Here is a 25658-nt window from a genome sequence, read left to right as displayed (position 1 = left end):
GGTGATGTCTGTACCTAGAGAGAGATATGTGGTGATGTCTGTATCTAGAGAGAGATATGTGGTAATGTCTGTACCTAGATAGAGAGAGAGATATGTGGTGATGTCTGTACCTAGAGAGAGATATGTGGTAATGTCTGTATCTAGATAGAGAGAGAGATATGTGGTGATGTCTGTATCTAGAGAGAGAGATATGTGGTGATGTCTGTATCTAGATAGAGATATGTGGTGATGTCTGTATCTAGATAGAGATATGTGGTGATGTCTGTACCTAGATAGAGATATGTGGTGATGTCTGTACCTAGAGAGAGATATGTGGTGATGTCTGTACTGTATCTAGAGAGAGATATGTGGTGATGTCTGTATCTAGAGAGAGATATGTGGTAATGTCTGTACCTAGATAGAGAGAGAGATATGTGGTGATGTCTGTACCTAGAGAGAGATATGTGGTAATGTCTGTATCTAGATAGAGAGAGAGATATGTGGTGATGTCTGTATCTAGAGATAGAGAGAGAGATATGTGGTGATGTCTGTATCTAGAGATAGAGATATGTGGTGATGTCTGTATCTAGAGAGAGATAGAGATATGTGGTGATGTCTGTATCTAGAGAGAGATATGTGGTGATGTCTGTATCTAGAGAGAGATATGTGGTGATGATAGAGATATGTGGTGATGTCTGTATCTAGATAGAGATATGTGGTGATGTCTGTATCTAGAGAGAGATATGTGGTGATGTCTGTATCTAGAGAGAGATATGTGGTGATATGTGGTGATGTCTGTATCTAGATAGAGATATGTGGTGATGTCTGTATCTAGATAGAGATATGTGGTGATGTCTGTATCTAGAGAGAGATATGTGGTGATGTCTGTAGAGAGAGATATGTGGTGATGTCTGTATAGAGAGAGATATGTGGTGATGTCTGTATCTAGAGAGAGATATGTGGTAATGTGTGGTAATGTCTGTACCTAGATAGAGAGAGATATGTGGTGATGTCTGTACCTAGAGAGAGATATGTGGTAATGTCTGTATCTAGATAGAGATGTCTGTAGAGATATGTGGTGATGTCTGTATCTAGAGAGAGATATGTGGTGATGTCTGTACCTAGATAGAGATATGTGGTGATGTCTGTACCTAGAGAGAGATATGTGGTGATGTCTGTACCTAGAGAGAGATATGTGGTATGATGTCTGTATCTAGAGAGAGATATGTGGTAATGTCTGTACCTAGATAGAGAGAGAGATATGTGGTGATGTCTGTACCTAGAGAGAGATATGTGGTAATGTCTGTATCTAGATAGAGAGAGAGATATGTGGTGATGTCTGTATCTAGAGATAGAGATATGTGGTGATGTCTGTATCTAGAGAGAGATATGTGGTGATGTCTGTATCTAGAGAGAGATGTCTGTATCTAGAGATATGTGGTGATGTCTGTATCTAGAGAGAGATAGAGATATGTGGTGATGTCTGTATCTAGAGAGAGATGTGGTGATGAGATATGTGGTGATGTCTGTAGAGATCTAGATAGAGATATGTGGTGATGTCTGTATCTAGAGAGAGATATGATGTCTGTAGAGATATGTGGTGATGTCTGTATCTAGAGAGAGAGAGATATGTGGTGATGTCTGTATCTAGATAGAGATATGTGGTGATGTCTGTACCTAGATAGAGATATGTGGTGATGTCTGTACCTAGAGAGAGATATGTGGTGATGTCTGTACCTAGAGAGAGATATGTGGTGATGTCTGTATCTGAGAGAGATATGTGGTGATGTCTGTACCTAGATAGAGAGAGAGATATGTGGTGATGTCTGTACCTAGAGAGAGATATGTGGTAATGTCTGTATCTAGATAGAGAGAGAGATATGTGGTGATGTCTGTATCAAGAGAGAGAGATATGTGGTGATGTCTGTATCTAGATAGAGATATGTGGTGATGTCTGTATCTAGATAGAGATATGTGGTGATGTCTGTACCTAGATAGAGATATGTGGTGATGTCTGTACCTAGAGAGAGATATGTGGTGATGTCTGTACCTAGAGAGAGATATGTGGTGATGTCTGTATCTAGAGAGAGATATGTGGTAATGTCTGTATCTAGATAGAGAGAGAGATATGTGGTGATGTCTGTATCTAGAGATAGAGAGAGAGATATGTGGTGATGTCTGTACCTAGAGAGAGATATGTGGTAATGTCTGTATCTAGATAGAGAGAGAGATATGTGGTGATGTCTGTATCTAGAGATAGAGAGAGAGATATGTGGTGATGTCTGTATCTAGAGATAGAGAGAGAGATATGTGGTGATGTCTGTATCTAGAGAGAGATAGAGATATGTGGTGATGTCTGTATCTAGAGAGAGAGATATGTGGTGATGTCTGTATCTAGAGAGAGATAGAGATATGTGGTGATGTCTGTATCTAGATAGAGATATGTGGTGATGTCTGTATCTAGAGAGAGATATGTGGTGATGTCTGTATCTAGATAGAGATATGTGGTGATGTCTGTATCTAGATAGAGATATGTGGTGATGTCTGTATCTAGAGAGAGAGATAGAGATATGTGGTGATGTCTGTATCTAGAGAGAGAGATATGTGGTGATGTCTGTATCTAGAGAGAGAGTCTGTAGAGAGATATGTGGTGATGTCTGTATCTAGAGAGAGATATGTGGTGATGTCTGTATCTAGAGAGAGATATGTGGTGATGTCTGTATCTAGAGAGAGAGAGAGAGATATGTGGTGATGTCTGTACCTAGAGAGAGATATGTGGTGATGTCTGTACCTAGAGAGAGAGAGAGAGATATGTGGTGATGTCTGTACCTAGAGAGAGATATGTGGTGATGTCTGTATCTAGAGAGAGAGAGAGATATGTGGTGATGTCTGTATCTAGAGAGAGAGAGAGATATGTGGTGATGTCTGTATCTAGAGAGAGAGATATGTGGTGATGTCTGTATCTAGATAGAGATATGTGGTGATGTCTGTACCTAGATAGAGATATGTGGTGATGTCTGTACCTAGATAGAGATATGTGGTGATGTCTGTACCTAGAGAGAGATGTCTGTATCTAGAGAGAGATATGTGGTAATGTCTGTACCTAGATAGAGAGAGAGAGATATGTGGTGATGTCTGTACTAGAGAGAGATATGTGGTAATGTCTGTATCTAGATAGAGAGAGAGATATGTGGTGATGTCTGTATCTAGAGAGAGATATATGTGGTGATGTCTGTATCTAGATAGAGATATGTGGTGATGTCTGTATCTAGATAGAGATATGTGGTGATGTCTGTACCTAGATAGAGATATGTGGTGATGTCTGTACCTAGAGAGAGATATGTGGTGATGTCTGTACCTAGAGAGAGATATGTGGTAATGTCTGTATCTAGAGAGAGATATGTGGTGATGTCTGTACCTAGATAGAGAGATATGTGGTGATGTCTGTATCTAGAGAGAGATATGTGGTGATGTCTGTATCTAGATAGAGAGAGATATGTGGTGATGTCTGTATCTGTAGAGAGATATGTGGTGATGTCTGTACCTAGAGATATGTGGTGATGTCTGTATCTAGAGATATGAGATATGTGGTGATGTCTGTATCTAGAGAGAGAGATAGAGATATGTGGTGATGTCTGTATCTAGAGAGAGATGTCTGTATCTAGATGAGATATGTGTAATGTCTGTATCTAGAGAGATAGAGATATGTGGGTGATGTCTGTATGTGGTGATGTCTGTATCTAGAGATATGTGGTGATGTCTGTATCTAGAGAGAGATATGTGGTGATGTCTGTATCTAGATAGAGATATGTGGTGATGTCTGTATCTAGATAGAGATATGTGGTGATGTCTGTATCTAGAGAGAGAGATCTAGAGATATGTGGTGATGTCTGTATCTAGAGAGAGATATGTGGTGATGTCTGTATCTAGAGAGAGAGAGAGAGATATGTGGTGATGTCTGTATCTAGAGAGAGATATGTGGTGATGTCTGTATCTAGATAGAGATATGTGGTGATGTCTGTATCCTAGAGAGAGAGAGAGATATGTGGTGATGTCTGTACCTAGAGAGAGATATGTGGTGATGTCTGTATCTAGAGAGAGAGAGAGATATGTGGTGATGTCTGTATCTAGAGAGAGATATGTGGTGATGTCTGTATCTAGAGAGAGATATGTGGTGATGTCTGTATCTAGATAGAGATATGATGTCTGTATCTAGATATGTGGTGATGTCTGTATCTGTAGAGAGAGATATGTGGTGATGTCTGTATCTAGAGAGAGATATGTGGTGATGTCTGTATCTAGAGAGAGATATGTGGTGATGTCTGTATCTAGAGAGAGATATGATGTCTGTATCTAGAGAGAGATATGTGGTGATGTCTGTATCTAGATAGAGATATGTGATGTCTGTATCTATGTCTGTACCTAGAGAGAGAGAGAGATATGTGGTGATGTCTGTATCTAGATAGAGATATGTGGTAATGTCTGTACCTAGAGAGAGATATGTGGTGATGTCTGTATCTAGAGAGAGATATGTGGTGATGTCTGTATCTAGAGAGAGATATGTGGTGATGTCTGTATCTAGATAGAGATATGTGTGATGTCTGTACCTAGATAGAGATATGTGGTGATGTCTGTATCTAGATAGAGATATGTGGTGATGTCTGTACCTAGATAGAGATATGTGGTGATGTCTGTATCTAGATAGAGATATGTGGTGAATGTCTGTACCTAGATAGAGATATGTGGTGATGTCTGTACCTAGAGAGAGATATGTGGTGATGTCTGTATCTAGATAGAGATATGTGGTGATGTCTGTATCTAGATAGAGATATGTGGTAATGTCTGTACCTAGAGAGAGATATGTGGTGATGTCTGTATCTAGAGAGAGATATGTGGTGATGTCTGTATCTAGATAGAGATATGTGGTGATGTCTGTATCTAGATAGAGATATGTGGTGATGTCTGTACCTAGAGAGAGAGATCTAGAGATATGTGGTGATGTCTGTATCTAGATAGAGATATGTGGTGATGTCTGTATCTAGATAGAGATATGATGTCTGTATCTAGAGATATGTGGTGATGTCTGTATCTAGATAGAGATATGTGGTGATGTCTGTATCTAGATAGAGATAGAGAGAGATATGTGGTGATGTCTGTATCTAGAGAGAGATGTCTGTAGAGAGATATGTGGTGATGTCTGTATCTAGAGAGAGAGAGATATGTGGTGATGTCTGTATCCTAGTATCTAGAGAGATATGTGGTGATGTCTGTACTAGATGTGGTGATGTCTGTATCTAGAGAGAGATATGTGGTGATGTCTGTATCTAGATAGAGAGAGAGAGATATGTGGTGATGTCTGTATCTAGTACCTAGAGAGAGATATGTGGTGATGTCTGTATCTAGAGAGAGATATGTGGTGATGTCTGTATCTAGAGAGAGAGAGATATGTGGTAATGTCTGTATCTAGAGAGAGATATGTGGTGATGTCTGTATCTAGATAGAGATGGTGATGTCTGTATCTAGATATGTCTGTACCTAGAGAGAGAGAGAGAGATATGTGGTGATGTCTGTATCTAGAGAGAGATATGTGGTGATGTCTGTACCTAGAGAGATATGTGGTGATGTCTGTATCTAGAGAGATGTCTGTACCTAGATAGAGATATGTGGTGATGTCTGTACCTAGAGATATGTGGTGATGTCTGTACCTAGAGAGAGAGATATGTGGTGATGTCTGTATCTAGAGAGATATGTGGTGATGTCTGTATCTAGATAGAGATATGTGGTAATGTCTGTAGAGAGAGAGAGAGAGAGAGATATGTGGTGATGTCTGTATCTAGATAGAGATATGTGGTGATGTCTGTATCTAGAGAGAGAGATATGTGGTGATGTCTGTATCCTAGAGAGAGAGAGATATGTGGTGATGTCTGTATCTAGATAGAGATATGTGGTGATGTCTGTACCTAGATAGAGAGATATGTGGTGATGTCTGTACCTAGAGAGAGATATGTGGTGATGTCTGTATCTAGAGAGAGATATGTGGTGATGTCTGTATCTAGAGAGATATGATGTCTGTATCTAGATAGAGATATGTGGTGATGTCTGTACCTAGATAGAGATATGTGGTGATGTCTGTACTGTATCTAGATAGAGAGATATGTGGTAATGTCTGTACCTAGATAGAGATATGATGAGAGAGAGATATGTGGTGATGTCTGTATCTAGATAGAGATATGTGGTGATGTCTGTATCTAGATAGAGATATGTGGTGATGTCTGTATCCTAGATAGAGATATGTGGTGATGTCTGTATCTAGTACCTAGAGAGAGAGAGATATGTGGTAATGTCTGTATCTAGAGAGATATGTGGTGATGTCTGTATCTAGATAGAGATATGTGGTGATGTCTGTATCTAGATAGAGAGATATGTGTGATGTCTGTATCTAGATAGAGATATGTGGTGATGTCTGTACTAGAGAGAGAGAGATATGTGATGTCTGTATCTAGAGAGAGATATGTGGTGATGTCTGTATCTAGATAGAGATATGTGGTGATGTCTGTATCTAGATAGAGATATGTGGTGATGTCTGTATCTAGAGAGAGATATGTGGTAATGTCTGTATCTAGAGAGAGATATGTGGTGATGTCTGTATCTAGAGAGAGATGTCTGTATGTGGTCTGTGATGTCTGTACCTAGAGAGAGAGAGAGAGATATGTGGTGATGTCTGTACCTAGAGAGAGAGAGATATGTGGTGATGTCTGTACCTAGATAGAGATATGTGGTGATATAGAGAGAGATGGGTGATGTCTGTATCTAGAGAGAGAGAGATATGTGGTGATGTCTGTATCTAGATAGAGAGATATGTGGTGATGTCTGTATCTAGATAGAGATATGTGGTGATGTCTGTATCTAGAGAGAGATATGTGGTGATCTAGAGAGAGATATGTGGTAATGTCTGTATCTAGATAGAGATATGTGGTAATGTCTGTATCTAGAGAGAGATATGTGGTGATGTCTGTATGTCTGTATCTAGAGAGAGATATGATATGGTGATGTCTGTATCTAGAGAGAGATATGTGGTGATGTCTGTATGTGGTGATGTCTGTATCTAGATAGAGATATGTGGTGATGTCTGTACCTAGATAGAGAGAGATATGTGGTGATGTCTGTATCTAGAGAGAGATGTCTGTATAGAGAGAGATATGTGGTGATGTCTGTATCTAGAGAGAGATATGTGGTGATGTCTGTATCTAGAGAGAGATATGTGGTGATGTCTGTATCTAGATAGAGATATGTGGTGATGTCTGTATCTAGATAGAGATATGATGGTGATGTCTGTATCTAGAGAGAGATATGTGGTGATGTCTGTATCTAGATAGAGATATGTGGTAATGTCTGTACCTAGATAGAGATATGTGGTGATGTCTGTACCTAGAGAGAGATATGTGGTGATGTCTGTATCTAGAGAGAGATATGTGGTGATGTCTGTATCTAGATAGAGATATGTGGTGATGTCTGTATCTAGATAGAGATATGTGGTAATGTCTGTACCTAGAGAGAGAGAGATATGTGGTGATGTCTGTACTAGAGAGAGATATGTGGTGATGTCTGTATCTAGATAGAGATATGTGGTGATGTCTGTATCTAGATAGAGATATGTGGTGATGTCTGTATCTAGATAGAGAGAGATATGTGGTGATGTCTGTATCTAGAGAGAGATATGTGGTGATGTCTGTATCTAGAGAGAGATATGTGGTGATGTCTGTATCTAGAGAGAGATATGTGGTAATGTCTGTATCTAGAGAGAGATATGTGGTGATGTCTGTATCTATGTGGTGATGTCTGTAGAGAGATATGTGGTGATGTCTGTATCTAGAGAGAGATATGTGGTGATGTCTGTATCTAGATAGAGATATGTGGTAATGTCTGATGTCTGTATCTAGAGAGAGATATGTGGTGATGTCTGTGATGTCTGTATCTAGATAGAGAGAGATATGTGGTGATGTCTGTATCTAGAGAGAGAGATATGTGGTGATGTCTGTATCTAGATAGAGATATGTGGTGATGTCTGTATCTAGAGAGAGATATGTGGTGATGTCTGTATCTAGAGAGAGATATGTGGTGATGTCTGTATCTGTATGTGGTGATCTGTACCTAGAGAGAGAGAGAGAGATGTGGTGATGTCTGTAGATAGAGATATGTGGTGATGTCTGTATCTAGAGAGAGAGATATGTGGTGATGTCTGTATCTAGATAGAGATATGTGGTGATGTCTGTATCTAGATAGAGATATGTGGTGATGTCTGTATCTAGATAGAGATATGTGGTAATGTCTGTACCTAGATAGAGATATGTGGTGATGTCTGTACCTAGAGAGAGATATGTGGTGATGTCTGTATCTAGAGAGAGATATGTGGTGATGTCTGTATCTAGAGAGAGATAGATGTCTGTATCTAGAGAGAGATATGTGGTGATGTCTGTACCTAGAGAGAGATATGTGGTGATGTCTGTATCTAGAGAGAGAGATATGTGGTGATGTCTGTATCTAGATAGAGATATGTGGTGATGTCTGTATCTAGATAGAGATATGTGGTGATGTCTGTACCTAGAGAGATATGATGTCTGTACCTAGAGAGAGATATGTGGTGATGTCTGTATCTAGATAGAGATATGTGGTGATGTCTGTATCTAGAGAGAGATATGTGTGTGATGTCTGTATCTAGATAGAGATATGTGGTGATGTCTGTATCTAGATAGAGATATGTGGTAATGTCTGTACCTAGAGAGAGAGAGAGATATGTGGTGATGTCTGTATCTAGAGAGAGAGATATGTGGTGATGTCTGTACCTAGAGAGAGATATGTGGTGATGTCTGTACCTAGAGATATGTGGTGATGTCTGTAGATATGTGGTGATGTCTGTATCTAGATAGAGAGAGAGATATGTGGTGATGTCTGTACCTAGAGAGAGATATGTGGTGATGTCTGTATCTAGAGAGAGATATGTGGTGATGAGAGAGATATGTGGTAATGTCTGTATCTAGAGAGAGATATGTGGTGATGTCTGTATCTAGATAGAGATATGTGGTAATGTCTGTACCTAGAGAGAGAGAGAGTGGTGATGTCTGTACCTAGAGAGAGATATGTGGTGATGTCTGTATCTAGAGAGAGATATGTGGTGATGTCTGTATCTAGAGAGAGATATGATGTCTGTATCTAGATAGAGATATGTGGTGATGTCTGTATCTAGAGAGAGAGAGATATGTGGTGTCTGTATGTCTGTATCTAGATAGAGATATGTGGTGATGTCTGTATCTAGTGGTGATGTCTGTACCTAGAGAGAGAGAGATATGTGGTGATGTCTGTATCTAGAGAGAGATATGTGGTGATGTCTGTATCTAGAGAGAGTGGTGATGTCTGTACCTAGAGAGAGATATGTGGTGATATGTCTGTATCTAGAGAGAGATATGTGGTAATGTCTGTATCTAGAGATGATGTCTGTATCTAGATAGAGATATGTGGTGATGTCTGTACCTAGAGAGAGATATGTGGTGATGTCTGTAGATAGAGATATGTGGTGATGTCTGTACCTAGAGAGAGAGAGAGATATGTGGTGATGTCTGTACCTAGAGAGAGATATGTGGTGATGTCTGTACCTAGAGAGAGAGAGAGAGATATGTGGTGATGTCTGTACCTAGAGAGAGAGATATGTGGTGATGTCTGTATCTAGATATGTGGTGATGTCTGTACCTAGAGAGATATGTGGTGAGAGATATGTGGTGATGTCTGTACCTAGAGAGATATGATGTCTGTATCTAGAGAGATATGTGGTGATGTCTGTACCTAGAGAGAGAGAGAGAATATGTGTGTGATGTCTGTATCTAGAGAGAGATATGTGGTGATGTCTGTACCTAGAGAGAGAGAGAGATATGTGGTGATGTCTGTACCTAGATAGAGATATGTGGTGATGTCTGTACCTAGAGAGAGAGAGATGTCTGTATAGATGTGGTGATGTCTGTACCTAGAGAGAGAGAGATATGTGGTGATGTCTGTATCTAGAGAGAGATATGTGGTGATGTCTGTATCTAGAGAGAGATATGTGGTGATGTCTGTATCTAGATAGAGATATGTCTGGTAATGTCTGTATCTAGAGAGAGATATGTGGTGATGTCTGTATCTAGAGAGAGAGAGAGATATGTGGTGATGTCTGTACCTAGAGAGAGAGAGATATGTGGTGATGTCTGTATCTAGATAGAGATATGTGGTGATGTCTGTACCTAGATAGAGATATGTGGTGATGTCTGTACCTAGAGAGATATGTGGTGATGTCTGTACCTAGAGAGATATGTGGTGATGTCTGTACCTAGAGAGAGATATGTGGTGATGTCTGTACCTAGAGAGAGATATGTGGTGATGTCTGTATCTAGAGAGAGATATGTCTGTACCTAGTGATGTCTGTATCTAGATAGAGATATGTGGTGATGTCTGTATCTAGAGATATGTGGTGATGTCTGTATCTAGATAGAGATATGTGGTGATGTCTGTACCTAGATAGAGATATGTGGTGATGTCTGTATCTAGAGAGAGATATGTGGTGATGTCTGTATCTAGAGAGAGATATGATAGAGATATGATGTCTGTATCTAGAGAGAGATATGTGGTGATGTCTGTATCTAGATAGAGATATGTGGTGATGTCTGTATCTAGATAGAGATATGTGGTGATGTCTGTATCTAGATAGAGATATGTGGTGATGTCTGTATCTAGAGAGAGATATGTGGTGATGTCTGTATCTAGAGAGAGATATGATGAGATATGATGTCTGTATCTAGAGAGAGATATGTGGTGATGTCTGTATCTAGAGAGAGATATGTGGTGATGTCTGTATCTAGATAGAGATATGTGGTGATGTCTGTATCTAGATAGAGATATGTGGTGATGTCTGTATCTAGAGAGAGATAGAGATATGTGGTGATGTCTGTATCTAGATAGAGATATGTGGTATGTCTGTATCTAGAGAGAGAGAGATATGTGGTGATGTCTGTATCTAGAGAGAGATATGTGGTGATGTCTGTATCTAGATAGAGATATGTGGTGATGTCTGTATCTAGATAGAGATATGTGGTATGTCTGTAGAGAGATATGTGGTGATGTCTGTATCTAGAGAGAGATATGTGGTGATGTCTGTATCTAGATAGAGAGAGATATGTATGTGGTGATGTCTGTATCTAGATAGAGATATGTGGTGATGTCTGTATCTAGATAGAGAGAGAGGAGATATGTGGTGATGATGTCTGTATCTAGAGAGAATATGTGGTGATGTCTGTATCTAGATAGAGATATGTGGTAATGTCTGTATCTAGAGAGAGATATGTGGTGATGTCTGTATCTAGAGAGAGATATAATGTCTGTATCTAGAGAGAGATATGAATGTCTGTATCTAGAGAGAGATATGTGGTGATGTCTGTATCTAGAGAGAGATATGTGGTGATGTCTGTATCTAGAGAGAGATATGTGGTGATGTCTGTACCTAGATATGATGTCTGTACCTAGAGAGATATATGTGTAATGTCTGTATCTAGAGAGAGATATGTGGTGATGTCTGTATCTAGATAGAGATATGTGGTGATGTCTGTATATGTGGTGATGTCTGTACCTAGATCTAGAGAGATATGTGGTAATGTCTGTATCTAGATAGAGATATGTGGTGATGTCTGTACCTAGAGAGAGAGATATGTGGTGATGTCTGTATCTAGAGAGAGATATGTGGTGATGTCTGTATCTAGATAGAGATATGTGGTAATGTCTGTATCTAGAGAGAGATATGTGGTGATGTCTGTATCTAGAGAGAGATATGTGGTGATGTCTGTATCTAGATAGAGATATGTGGTGATGTCTGTATCTAGATAGAGATATGTGGTGATGTCTGTACCTAGAGAGAGAGAGAGATATGTGGTGATGTCTGTATCTAGATAGAGATATGTGGTGATGTCTGTATCTAGATAGAGATAGAGAGAGATATGTGGTGATGTCTGTATCTAGATAGAGATATGTGGTGATGTCTGTATCTAGATAGAGAGAGATATGTGGTGATGTCTGTATCTAGATAGAGATATGTGGTGATGTCTGTACCTAGAGAGAGATATGTGGTGATGTCTGTATCTAGAGAGATATGTGGTGATGTCTGTATCTAGATAGAGATATGTGGTGATGTCTGTATCTAGATATGAGATAGAGAGAGATATGTGATGTCTGTACCTAGAGAGAGAGATGATCTAGAGAGAGATATGTGGTGATGTCTGTATCTAGATAGAGATATGTGGTGATGTCTGTATCTAGATAGAGATATGTGGTGATGTCTGTATCTAGATAGAGATATGTGGTGATGTCTGTACCTAGATAGAGAGAGATATGTGTGGTCTGTACCTATGTCTGTACCTAGAGAGAGATATGTGGTGATGTCTGTATGTGGTGATGTCTGTATCTAGATAGAGATATGTGGTGATGTCTGTATCTAGAGAGAGAGAGATATGTGGTGATGTCTGTATCTAGAGAGAGATATGTGGTGATGTCTGTATCTAGAGAGAGATATGTGGTGATGTCTGTATCTAGAGAGAGATATGATAATGTATGTCTGTACCTAGAGAGAGATATATGTGGTGATGTCTGTATCTAGATAGAGATATGTGGTGATGTCTGTATCTAGATAGAGATATGTGGTGATGTCTGTATCTAGAGAGAGATATGTGGTGATGTCTGTATCTAGAGAGATATGTGGTGATGTCTGTACCTAGAGAGATATGATGTCTGTATCTAGAGAGATATGTGGTGATGTCTGTATCTAGATAGAGATATGTGGTGATGTCTGTACCTAGAGAGAGAGAGAGAGATATGTGGTGATGTCTGTATCTAGAGAGAGAGAGAGATATGTGGTGATGTCTGTACCTAGAGAGAGATATGTGGTGATGTCTGTACCTAGAGAGATATGTGGTGATGTCTGTAGAGAGAGAGATATGTGGTGATGTCTGTATCTAGAGAGAGAGAGAGATATGTGGTATGTCTGTACCTAGAGAGAGAGAGAGATATGTGGTGATGTCTGTACCTAGAGAGAGAGAGATATGTGGTGATGTCTGTATCTAGAGAGATATGTGGTGATGTCTGTACCTAGAGAGAGAGAGATATGTGGTGATGTCTGTATCTAGAGAGAGATATGTGGTGATGTCTGTACCTAGAGAGAGATGTCTGTAGAGATATGTGGTGATGTCTGTACCTAGAGAGAGAGATATGTGGTGATGTCTGTATCCTAGAGAGAGATATGTATGTGGTGATGTCTGTATCTAGAGAGAGATATGTGATGTCTGTATGAGAGAGATATGTGGTGATGTCTGTACCTAGAGAGAGATATGTGGTAATGTCTGTACCTAGAGAGAGAGAGAGTGGTGATGTCTGTATATGTGGTGATGTCTGTATCTAGATAGAGAGATATGTGGTGATGTCTGTATCTAGAGAGATGTCTGTATAGATGTATGTGATGTCTGTATCTAGATAGAGATATGTATGGAATGTCTGTATCTAGAGAGAGATATGTGGTAATGTCTGTATCTAGAGAGAGATATATGTGGTAATGTCTGTATCTAGAGAGATATGTGGTAATGTCTGTATCTAGAGAGAGATATGTGGTGATGTCTGTATCTAGATAGAGATATGTGGTGATGTCTGTACCTAGAGAGAGAGAGAGATATGTGGTAATGTCTGTACCTAGAGAGAGATATGTGGTGATGTCTGTATCTAGATAGAGATATGTGGTGATGTCTGTACCTAGATAGAGAGAGAGATATGTGGTGATGTCTGTATCTAGATAGAGATATGTGGTGATGTCTGTACCTAGATAGAGATATGTGGTGTCTGTATCTAGTATGTGGTAATGTCTGTATCTAGAGAGAGAGATATGTGGTGATGTCTGTATCTAGAGAGAGATATGAGATGGTGATGTCTGTATCTAGAGATAGATAGAGATATGTGGTAATGTCTGTACCTAGAGAGAGATATGTGGTGATGTCTGTATCTAGAGAGAGATATGTGGTGATGTCTGTATCTAGATAGAGATATGTGGTGATGTCTGTATCTAGATAGAGATATGTGGTGTCTGTATGTCTGTATCTAGAGAGAGATATGTGGTAATGTCTGTATCTAGATAGAGATATGTGGTGATGTCTGTATCTAGAGAGATATGTGGTGATGTCTGTATCTAGATAGAGATATGTGGTGATGTCTGTATCTAGATAGAGATATGTGGTGATGTCTGTATCTAGATAGAGATATGTGGTAATGTCTGTATCTAGATAGAGATATGTGGTGATGTCTGTATCTAGAGAGAGATGTGGTAATGTCTGTATCTAGATAGAGATATGATGTCTGTATCTAGAGAGAGATATGTGGTGATGTCTGTATCTAGATAGAGATATGTGGTAATGTCTGTACCTAGAGAGAGAGAGATATGTGGTGATGTCTGTATCTAGATAGAGATATGTGGTGATGTCTGTATCTAGAGAGAGATATGTGGTGATGTCTGTATCTAGAGAGATATGTGGTGATGTCTGTATAGATAGAGAGAGATATGTGGTAATGTCTGTATCTAGATGAGATATGTGGTGATGTCTGTACTAGAGAGAGATATGTGGTGATGTCTGTATCTAGATAGAGATATGTGGTGATGTCTGTATCTAGAGAGAGATATCTAGATAGAGATATGTGGTGATGTCTGTATCTAGATAGAGATATGTGGTGATGTCTGTATCTAGAGAGAGATATGTGGTGATGTCTGTATCTAGAGAGAGAGATATGTGGTGATGTCTGTATCTAGATAGAGATATGTGGTGATGTCTGTATCTAGAGAGAGATGAGATATGTGGTGATGTCTGTATCTAGAGAGATATGTGGTGATGTCTGTATCTAGATAGAGATATGTGGTGATGTCTGTATCTAGAGAGATATGTGGTGATGTCTGTATCTAGAGAGAGATATGTGTCTGTGATGTCTGTATCTAGATAGAGATATGTGGTGATGTCTGTATCTAGAGAGAGTGGTGATGTCTGTATCTAGAGATATGTGGTGATGTCTGTATCTAGATAGAGAGATATGTGGTGATGTCTGTAGAGAGAGAGATATGTGGTGATGTCTGTATCTAGAGAGAGAGAGAGATATGGGTGATGAGAGATATGTGGTGATGTCTGTATCTAGAGAGATATGTGGTGATGTCTGTATCTAGATAGAGATATGTGGTAATGTCTGTATCTAGAGAGAGATATGTGGTAATGTCTGTATCTAGAGAGAGAGATATGTGGTGATGTCTGTATCTAGAGAGAGATATGTGGTGATGTCTGTATCTAGATAGAGATAGAGAGAGATGTGGTGATGTCTGTATCTAGAGAGAGATATGTGGTGATGTCTGTATCTAGATAGAGATATGTGGTGATGTCTGTATCTAGATAGAGATATGTGGTGATGTCTGTACCTAGAGAGAGAGATATGTGGTATGTCTGTATCTAGAGAGAGATATGTGGTGATGTCTGTATCTAGAGAGATATATGTGGTGATGTCTGTACCTAGAGAGAGATATGTGGTGATGTCTGTATCTAGAGAGAGAGAGAGATATGTGGTGATGTCTGTATCTAGAGAGAGATATGGTAATGTCTGTATCTAGAGAGATATGATGTCTGTACCTAGAGAAGAGAGATATGGTGATGTATCCTAGAGAGATATGTGGTAATGTCTGTAGAGAGATATGTGGTGATGTCTGTATCTAGAGAGAGAGATATGTGGTGATGTCTGTACCTAGAGAGAGAGAGAGATGTCTGTACCTAGAGAGAGAGATATGTGGTGATGTCTGTACCTAGAGAGAGATATGTGGTGATGTCTGTACCTAGAGAGAGAGAGATGTGGTGATGTCTGTATGTCCTAGAGAGAGAGTGGTGATGTCTGTATCTAGAGAGAGATATGTGGTGATGTCTGTACCTAGAGAGAGAGTCTGTACCTAGAGAGAGAGAGAGAGATATGTGGTGATGTCTGTATCTAGAGAGAGAGAGATATGTGGTGATGTCTGTATCTAGAGAGAGATATGTGGTGATGTCTGTAGAGAGAGAGATGTCTGTACCTAGAGAGAGATATGTGGTGATGTCTGTACCTGTACCTGTAGAGAGAGAGAGAGTGGTGATGTCTGTATAGAGAGAGAGATATGTGGTGATGTCTGTACCTAGAGAGAGATATGTGGTGATGTCTGTACCTAGAGAGAGAGATATGTGGTGATGTCTGTACCTAGAGAGAGATATGTGGTGATGTCTGTACCTAGAGAGAGAGAGAGATGTCTGTACCTGATAGAGATATGGGTGATGTCTGTATCTAGAGAGAGATATGTGGTGATGTCTGTACCTAGATAGAGAGATGTCTGTAGAGAGAGAGATATGTGTGATGTCTGTACCTAGAGAGAGAGAGTCTGTAGAGAGATATGTGGTGATGTCTGTACCTAGAGAGAGATATGTGGTGATGTCTGTACCTAGAGAGATAGAGAGAGAGAGATATGTGGTGATGTCTGTACCTAGAGAGAGAGATGTCTGTATGAGAGAGATGGTGATGTCTGTACCTAGAGAGAGAGATCTAGAGATATGTGGTGATGTCTGTACCTAGAGAGAGAGAGAGAGATATGTGGTGATGTCTGTATCTAGAGAGAGATATGTGGTGATGTCTGTATCTAGATAGAGATATGTGGTGATGTCTGTACCTAGATAGAGATATGTGGTGATGTCTGTATCTAGAGAGAGATATGTGGTGATGTCTGTATCTAGATATGTGATGTCTGTATCTAGATAGAGATATGGATGTCTGTACCTAGATAGAGATATGTGGGGATGTCTGTACCTAGATAGAGATATGTGGTGATGTCTGTATCTAGAGAGAGATATGTGGTGATGTCTGTACCTAGATAGAGAGAGAGATATGTGGTGATGTCTGTATCTAGATAGAGATATGTGGTGATGTCTGTATCTAGAGAGAGATATGTGGTGATGTCTGTATCTAGATAGAGATATGTGGTGATGTCTGTATCTAGAGAGAGATATGTGGTAATGTCTGTATCTAGAGAGAGATATGTGGTGATGTCTGTATCTAGAGAGAGATATGTGGTAATGTCTGTACCTAGAGAGAGATATGTGGTGATGTCTGTACCTAGAGAGATGATGTCTGTATGTGGTGATGATGTCTGTATCTAGAGAGAGATATGTGGTGATGTCTGTATCTAGATAGAGATATGTGGTGATGTCTGTATCTAGATAGAGATATGTGGTGATGTCTGTATCTAGAGAGAGATATGTGGTGATGTCTGTATCTAGATAGAGATATGTGGTGATGTCTGTATCTAGATAGAGATATGTGGTAATGTCTGTACCTAGAGAGAGAGAGATATGTGGTAATGTCTGTATCTAGAGAGAGATATGTGGTGATGTCTGTATCTAGATAGAGATATGTGGTGATGTCTGTATCTAGATAGAGATATGTGGTAATGTCTGTACCTAGAGAGAGAGAGATATGTGGTAATGTCTGTATCTAGAGAGAGATATGTGGTAATGTCTGTATCTAGATAGAGAGAGAGATATGTGGTGATGTCTGTATCTAGATAGAGAGAGAGATATGTGGTGATGTCTGTATCTAGAGAGAGAGATATGTGGTGATGTCTGTATCTAGATAGAGATATGTGGTGATGTCTGTATCTAGATAGAGAGAGATATGTGGTAATGTCTGTATCTAGAGAGAGATATGTGGTGATGTCTGTATCTAGATAGAGATATGTGGTAATGTCTGTATCTAGAGAGAGATATGTGGTAATGTCTGTATCTAGAGAGAGATATGTGGTAATGTCTGTATCTAGAGAGAGAAATGTGGTAATGTCTGTATCTAGAGAGAGATATGTGGTAATGTCTGTATCTAGAGAGAGATATGTGGTAATGTCTGTATCTAGAGAGAGATATGTGGTGATGTCTGTATCTAGAGAGAGATATGTGGTGATGTCTGTACCTAGAGATAGAGAGAGAGATATGTGGTGATGTCTGTACCTAGAGAGAGATATGTGGTGATGTCTGTACCTAGAGAGAGATATGTGGTGATGTCTGTACCTAGAGAGAGAGAGAGATATGTGGTGATGTCTGTACCTAGAGATAGAGAGAGAGATATGTGGTGATGTCTGTACCTAGAGAGAGAGAGAGATATGTGGTGATGTCTGTACCTAGAGAGAGAGATATGTGGTGATGTCTGTACCTAGAGAGAGAGAGAGATATGTGGTGATGTCTGTACCTAGATAGAGATATGTGGTGATGTCTGTACCTAGAGAGAGAGAGAGATATGTGGTGATGTCTGTATCTAGCCCTAAACCCCAAGCCTCTCGGTTGAATAATGTTGTGTTCCTGTTCTAATGTTGTTCTGTTGTCTGTCTATCTCTGTGTGTTGCAGGTGTGCTGACCAGACGTCAGGTCTGTGTGTGTGTGTCGGGTGTGTGTGTGTGTTGTTGTTGTGTGTGTGTGTGTGTTTTGGTGTGGGTGCTGGGTGGCAGGCGATCAGCAGGGCTGAGTGGTCACTATGGCTGGTGGTCTGAGGGTTCTCTGCACTGTGCTTTGTCTCAGCCAAGCGCTCCTACTCTGTGGTAAGTACTGATAATACAGTCAACCTTCATTAAGTCAAGGCTTTATTCCTCTGCTTTTAAAGTGTTTTGTACTTCAAGAAATTATCAAAAGTGTATTGATTTAGGAATGAGTGCTCTAGTGGTATAGTGTCTTGCGAAAGTATTCACCCCCCCTTTGGCATTTTTCATATTTTGTTGCCTTACAACCTGGAATTAAACTATGTATCATTTGATTTACACAACATGCCTACCACTTAGAAGATGCAAAATATTTTTTATTGTGAAATAAACAAGACAAAACGGAAAACTTCAGTGTGCATAACTATTCACGCCCTCAAAGTCAATGCTTGTAGAGCCACCTTCTGCAGCAATTACAGCTGCAAGTCTCTTGGGGTATGTCTCTATAAGCTTGGCACATCTAGACACTGGGATTTTTGCCCATTCTTCAAGGCTAAACTGCTCCAGCTCCTTCAAGTTGGATGGGTTCTGCTGGTGTGCAGCAATATTTAAGTCATACCACAGATTCTCAATTGGATTAAGGTCTGGGCTTTGACTAGGCCATTCCAAGACATTTACATGTTTCCCCTTAAACCACGAGTGTTGCTTTAGCAGTATGCCTAGGGTCATTGTCCTGCTGGAAGGTGAACCTCCGTCTCTGGAAGACTGAAACAGGTTTCCCTCAAGAATTTCCCTGTATTTAGCACCATCCATAATTTCTTCAATTCTGACCAGTTTCCCAGTACCTGCCAATGAGAGGTGTTGGGGTGATGAGAGGTGTTGGGTTTGTGCCAGACATAGCATTTTCCTTGATGACCAAACAGCTCAATTTTAGTCTCATCTAACCAGAGTACCTTCTTCCATATGTTTGGGGAGTCTCCCACATATGCCTTTAGGTGAACACCAAACGTGTTCGCTTATTTGTTTCTGGCCACTCTTCCGTAAAGCTCTGTGGAGTGTACGGCTTAAAGTGGTCCTATGGACAGATACTCCAATCTTCGCTGTGGAGCTTTGCAGCTCCTTCAGGGTTATCTTTGGGCTCTTTGTTGCCTCTCTGATTAATGACCTCCTTGCCTGGTCCATGAGTTTTGTTGGGCGGCCCATTCTTGGCAGGTTTGTTGTGGTGCCGTATTCTTTCCATTTTTTAATAATGGATTTAATGGTGCTCCGTGGAATGTTCAAAGTTTCAGATATTATTTTATAACCCAACCCTGATGTGTACTTCTCCACAACTTTGTCCCTGACCTGTTTGGAGAGCTCCTTGGTCTTCATAGTGCCACTTTCTTGGTGGGCCCCCTTGCTTAGGGTGGTTGCAGACTCTGTGGCCATTCAGAACAGGTGTATATTTACTGAGATCATGTGTCAGATCATGTGACACTTAGATTGCACACAGGTGGACTTTATTTAACTAATTATGTGACTTCTGAAGGTAATTGGTTGCGCCAGATCCATTTAGTAGCTTCAAAGCAAAGGGGTTAAATCACACACCATTTTTCTGGGGGGGGGTTCCCCCTAATTTTTATAAGTAATTTTTTTTCATTTCACTTCACCAATTTTGACTATTTTGTGTATGTCAATTACATTAAATCCAAATATTTTTAAATTACAGGTTGTAAGGCAACAAAATAGGAAAAACGCCAAGGGGGTGAATACTTTTGCAAGGCCCTGTAGCTAGCTAGGTAGCTAACATATGTATAGTGAGATCTATCTATCTTCAACATCAGATTTGCATATTGTGGCCACTCTTCTGTTTACCCTAGCCTTGGAGGTATCGTGGCATCTCTTCTGTTTACCTTAGCCTAGGAGGTATTGTGGCCACTCTTCTGTTTACCCTAGCCTTGGAGGTATTGTGGCATCTCTTCTGTTTACCCTAGCCTTGGAGGTATTGTTGCCACTTCTGTTTACCCTAGCCTTGGAGGTATTGTGGCCACTCTTCTGTTTACCCTAGCCTTGGAGGTATTGTTGCCACTCTTCTGTTTACCCTAGCCTTGGAGGTATTGTTGCCACTCTTCTGTTTACCCTAGCCTTGGAGGTATTGTGGCCAATCTTCTCTTTACCCTAGCCTAGGAGGTATTGTGGCCACTCTTCTGTTTACCCTAGCCTTGGAGGTATTGTTGCCACTCTTCTGTTTACCCTAGCCTTGGAGGTATTGTGGCAACTCTTCTGTTTACCCTAGTCTTGGAGGTATTGTGGCAACTCTTCTGTTTACCCTAGCCTTGGAGGTATTGTGGCCACTCTTCTGTTTACCCTAGCCTAGGAGGTATTGTGTCCACTCTTCTGTTTACCCTAGCCTTGGAGGTATTGTGGCCACTCTTCTGTTTACCCTAGCCTTGGAGGTATTGTTGCCACTCTTCTGTTTACCCTAGCCTTGGAGGTATTGTGGCAACTATTCTGTTTACCCTAGCCTTGGAGGTATTGTGGCCACTCTTCTGTTTACCCTAGCCTTGGAGGTATTGTGGCCACTCTTCTGTTTACCCTAGCCTTGGAGGTATTGTGGCAACTCTTCTGTTTACCCTAGCCTTGGAGGTATTGTGACCACTCTTCTGTTTACCCTAGCCTTGGAGGTATTGTGGCCACTCTTCTGTTTACCCTAGCCTTGGAGGTATTGTGGCCACTCTTCTGTTTACCCTAGCCTTGGAGGTATTGTGGCCACTCTTCTGTTTACCCTAGCCTTGGAGGTATTGTGGCCACTCTTCTGTTTACCCTAGCCTTGGAGGTATTGTGGCCACTAGATAGAGATATGTGGTAATGTCTTCTGTTTACCCTAGCCTTGGAGGTATTGTTGCCACTTCTGTTTACCCTAGCCTTGGAGGTATTGTTGCCACTCTTCTGTTTACCCTAGCCTTGGAGGTATTGTGACCACTCTTCTGTTTACCCTAGCCTTGGAGGTATTGTTGCCACTCTTCTGTTTACCCTAGCCTTGGAGGTATTGTGGCCACTCTTCTGTTTACCCTAGCCTTGGAGGTATTGTGGCCACTCTTCTGTTTACCCTAGCCTTGGAGGTATTGTGGCCACTTCTGTTTACCCTAGCCTTGGAGGTATTGTGGCCACTTCTGTTTACCCTAGCCTTGGAGGTATTGTGACCACTCTTCTGTTTACCCTAGCCTTGGAGGTATTGTGGCAACTCTTCTGTTTACCCTAGCCTTGGAGGTATTGTGGCAACTCTTCTGTTTACCCTAGCCTTGGAGGTATTGTTGCCACTCTTCTGTTTACCCTAGCCTTGGAGGTATTGTGGCCAATCTTCTGTTTACCCTAGCCTTGGAGGTATTGTGGCCACTCTTCTGTTTACCCTAGCCTTGGAGGTATTGTGGCCACTTCTGTTTACCCTAGCCTTGGAGGTATTGTGGCAACTCTTCTGTTTACCCTAGCCTTGGAGGTATTGTGACCACTCTTCTGTTTACCCTAGCCTTGGAGGTATTGTTGCCACTTCTGTTTACCCTAGCCTTGGAGGTATTGTGGCCACTCTTCTGTTTACCCTAGCCTTGGAGGTATTGTGGCCACTCTTCTGTTTACCCTAGCCTTGGAGGTATTGTGGCCACTCTTCTGTTTACCCTAGCCTTGGAGGTATTGTGGCCACTCTTCTGTTTACCCTAGCCTTGGAGGTATTGTGGCCACTCTTCTGTTTACCCTAGCCTAGGAGGTATTGTGGAAAATGCCTCATTCCTTCTCATGGCTCAAAACTCAAGACCCTTTTGCTTTGCAGTGCGACATTAATTTTGGTTGGTTTCGGTCGAATCTTTGCGATCTGCATTTCAGTCATCATGCACTGTTTGGATGTACAATTCTATAGGATTTCCCCAAAAACCTTCCCAATGTTGACTGTGAAGTAGGCCTACCTGGCAGAATGATATCATGATGATTTGTATCAATCGCATGTACACCCTACAGTGTACATTGTACAGTACAAAAACACCAATAGCCAGACACAACGGTCTCTTGCCATTGAATTAAAGGTCAATTACAACCTCCAAATGTCGTATTTTTTTTATTTCTCAAAAGTGGTCTCCCTGATGTGGTTTAAGCATTGTTGTGGACTTACAACATCCAATGTATGTAGTTTTTTAAAATAGAAAACGTGTGATTTTGAGAATGAAAACCTGAAGGGAAAAAAAAGGAAAACTTGGAAATCGGGTTAAATAAATAAAACCTGGGAAAACAGAATTTACCGAAAGATAAAACAGGTGTGACCAAATCCATGTGCTAGCTAATGCCATCAACTGAAAGTTGGTAGCACCTGTATCCCCAATGGACAATGCTAGAGCCATGTGGCTTCATGTGTGCAGCCACTAGCATCCCGTAAAAATAGTATGTAGACAAAATAAAATAAGGATAGCAATTACAAAAAATAACAAAATAAGGATAGCAATTACAAATACACGGGAGCTTCTAAACCGGGAGCTTCTAAACCGGGAGCTTCTAAACCGGGAGCTTCTAAACCGGGAGATTCTAAACCGAGAGATTCTAAACCGGGAGCTTCTAAACCGGGAGCTTCTAAACCGGGAGCTTCTAAACCGGGAGCTTCTAAACCGAGAGATTCTAAACCGGGAGATTCTAAACCGGGAGCTTCTAAACCGGGAGCTTCTAAACCGGGAGCTTCTAAACCGAGAGATTCTAAACCGGGAGCTTCTAAACCGGGAGCTTCTAAACCGGGAGATTCTAAACCGAGAGATTCTAAACCGGGAGCTTCTAAACCGGGAGCTTCTAAACCGGGAGCTTCTAAACCGAGAGATTCTAAACCGGGAGCTTCTAAACCGGGAGCTTCTAAACCGGGAGCTTCTAAACCGGGAGCTTCTAAACCAGGAGATCCTAAACCAGGAGATCCTAAACCAGGAGCTTCTCGTCTAAACCATATTAAACATAGTGTTAAGGCAGTGATTCACTCACATGTGGATTTATTAAAAGCCTTTATTTTTATTTATTTTATTTGGCTAACAGAGCAAACATGCTGTGTCTACTGATATTAAGGTAATTCTTACAAGGAAATGTGGTGTGGGAGAGCCGTTGTTTTTACACTGTACCACAGAGGGGGTGTGGTGTAGATGTCTCCCACACTGCCTCCAGAAGACATTTACATTTAAGTCATTTAGCAGACGCTCTTATCCAGAGCGACTTACAAATTGGTGCATTCACCTTATGACCTCCAGTGGAACAGTAGTGCATCTAAATCTTTTCAGGGGGAGGGGGGGTGAGAGGGATTACTTTATCCTATCCTAGGTATTCCTTAAAGAGGTGGGGTTTCAGGTGTCTCCGGAAGGTGGTGATTGACTCCGCTGTCCTGGCGTCGTGAGGGAGTTTGTTCCACCATTGGGGGGCCAGAGCAGCGAACAGTTTTCTATCGCTGCCGTTTCTTCTACAAGCTACAGACGACAACAGACAACAGATATCGTGATCAGAATGATCCCGGTTTTACACCATGTCCCTCTCTAATCAACGCACTACCATGCAGGGGCGCAACATCCACTGTCAACCCCACAGTTTTATCACTGGAATGAGATAGAAAACAGGGCGACGGGGTGCTTTAGGACCATGCAGACGCTCCGGTCTGGTAGGCTGTTTGGAGTGTTTTTCCGATTCCGGATAAAACAAATACAAAATAATTACAAAACTATATATAGATACAGTTCAAGTCGGAAGTTTACATGAACTTAGGTCGTTAAAACTCGTTTTTCAACAACTCAATTTTCTTGTTAACAAACTATAATTTTGGCACGTCGGTTAGGACATCTACTAAGTAATTTTTCCAGCAATTTTTTACAGACAGATTATTTCACTTATAATTTCACTGTATCACAATTCCAGTGGGTCAGAAGTTTACATACACTAAGTTGACTGTGCCTTTAATCAGCTTGGAAAATTCCAGAAAATGTTGTCATGGCTTTAGAAGCTTCTGATAGGCTAATTGACATAGTTTGAGTCAATTGGAGGTGTACCTGTGGATGTATTTCAAGGCCTACCTTCAAACTCAGTGCCACTTGACATCATGTGAAAATCAAAATAAACCAACCAAGACCTCAGAAAAACAACTGTAGACCTCCACAAGTCTGGTTCACCCTTGGGAGCAATTTCCAAATGCCTGAAGGTACCACGTTCATCTGTACAAATAATAGTAAAATAAGTATAAACACCATGGGACCACGCAGCCATCATACCGCTCAGGAAGGAGACTCGTTCTGTCTCCTAGAGAAAAGCGTACTTTGGTGCAAAAGTGCAAATCAATCCCAGAACAACAGCAAAGGACCTTGTGAAGATGCTGGAGGAAACAAGTACAGTATATATATCCACAGTAAAACGAGTCCTATATCAACATAACCTGAAATGCCGCTCGGCAAGGAAGAAGCCACTGCTCTAAAACCGCCATCAAAAAGCCAGACTACAGTTTGCAACTGCACATGGGGACAAAGATTGTACTTTTTGGAGAAATGTCCTCTGGTCTGATGAAACAAAATTAGAACTGTTTGGCCATAATGACCATCGTTATGATTGGAGGAAAAAGGGGGAGGCTTGCAACCCGCTATCTTTTCAAGAGATATTGTAATCTGGATCTGCCTCTATACTTTACACTAGTATCTGTAATCTGGATCTGCCTCTATACTTTACACTAGTATCTGTAATCTGGATCTGCCTCTATACTTTACACTAGTATCTGTAATCTGGATCTGCCTCTTTACTTTACACTAGTATCTGTAATCTGGATCTGCCTCTTTACTTTACACTAGTATCTGTAATCTGGATCTGCCTCTATACTTTACACTAGTATCTGTAATCTGGATCTGCCTCTATACTTTACACTAGTATCTGTAATCTGGATCTGCCTCTTTACTTTACACTAGTATCTGTAATCTGGATCTGCCTCTATACTTTACACTAGTATCTGTAATCTGGATCTGCCTCTATACTTTACACTAGTATCTGTAATCTGGATCTGCCTCTATACTTTACACTAGTATCTGTAAACTGGATCTGCCTCTATACTTTACACTAGTATCTGTAATCTGGATCTGCCTCTATACTTTACACTAGT

The 25658-nt window shown here is 40.7% G+C and overlaps 1 protein-coding gene across 1 annotated transcript in view; it reads left to right on the top strand.

Moving 5' to 3' along the window:
* cdon (cell adhesion associated, oncogene regulated) overlaps nucleotides 1-25658 on the top strand; it is a 195967-nt gene that overhangs the window by 76379 nt on the left and 93930 nt on the right. The window contains 1 exon segment of the mRNA XM_065000648.1: nucleotides 18472-18661. Coding sequence (XP_064856720.1) covers nucleotides 18598-18661 — 64 coding nt within the window. The 5' untranslated portion in view covers nucleotides 18472-18597.

The sequence above is a fragment of the Oncorhynchus nerka genome, linkage group LG14 (assembly GCF_034236695.1).
Source record: "Oncorhynchus nerka isolate Pitt River linkage group LG14, Oner_Uvic_2.0, whole genome shotgun sequence".
NCBI classification, from domain to species: domain Eukaryota; kingdom Metazoa; phylum Chordata; class Actinopteri; order Salmoniformes; family Salmonidae; genus Oncorhynchus; species Oncorhynchus nerka.
Note: the sequence above shows the minus strand (reverse complement) of the source record. Positions and strands in the feature narration are given on the sequence as shown.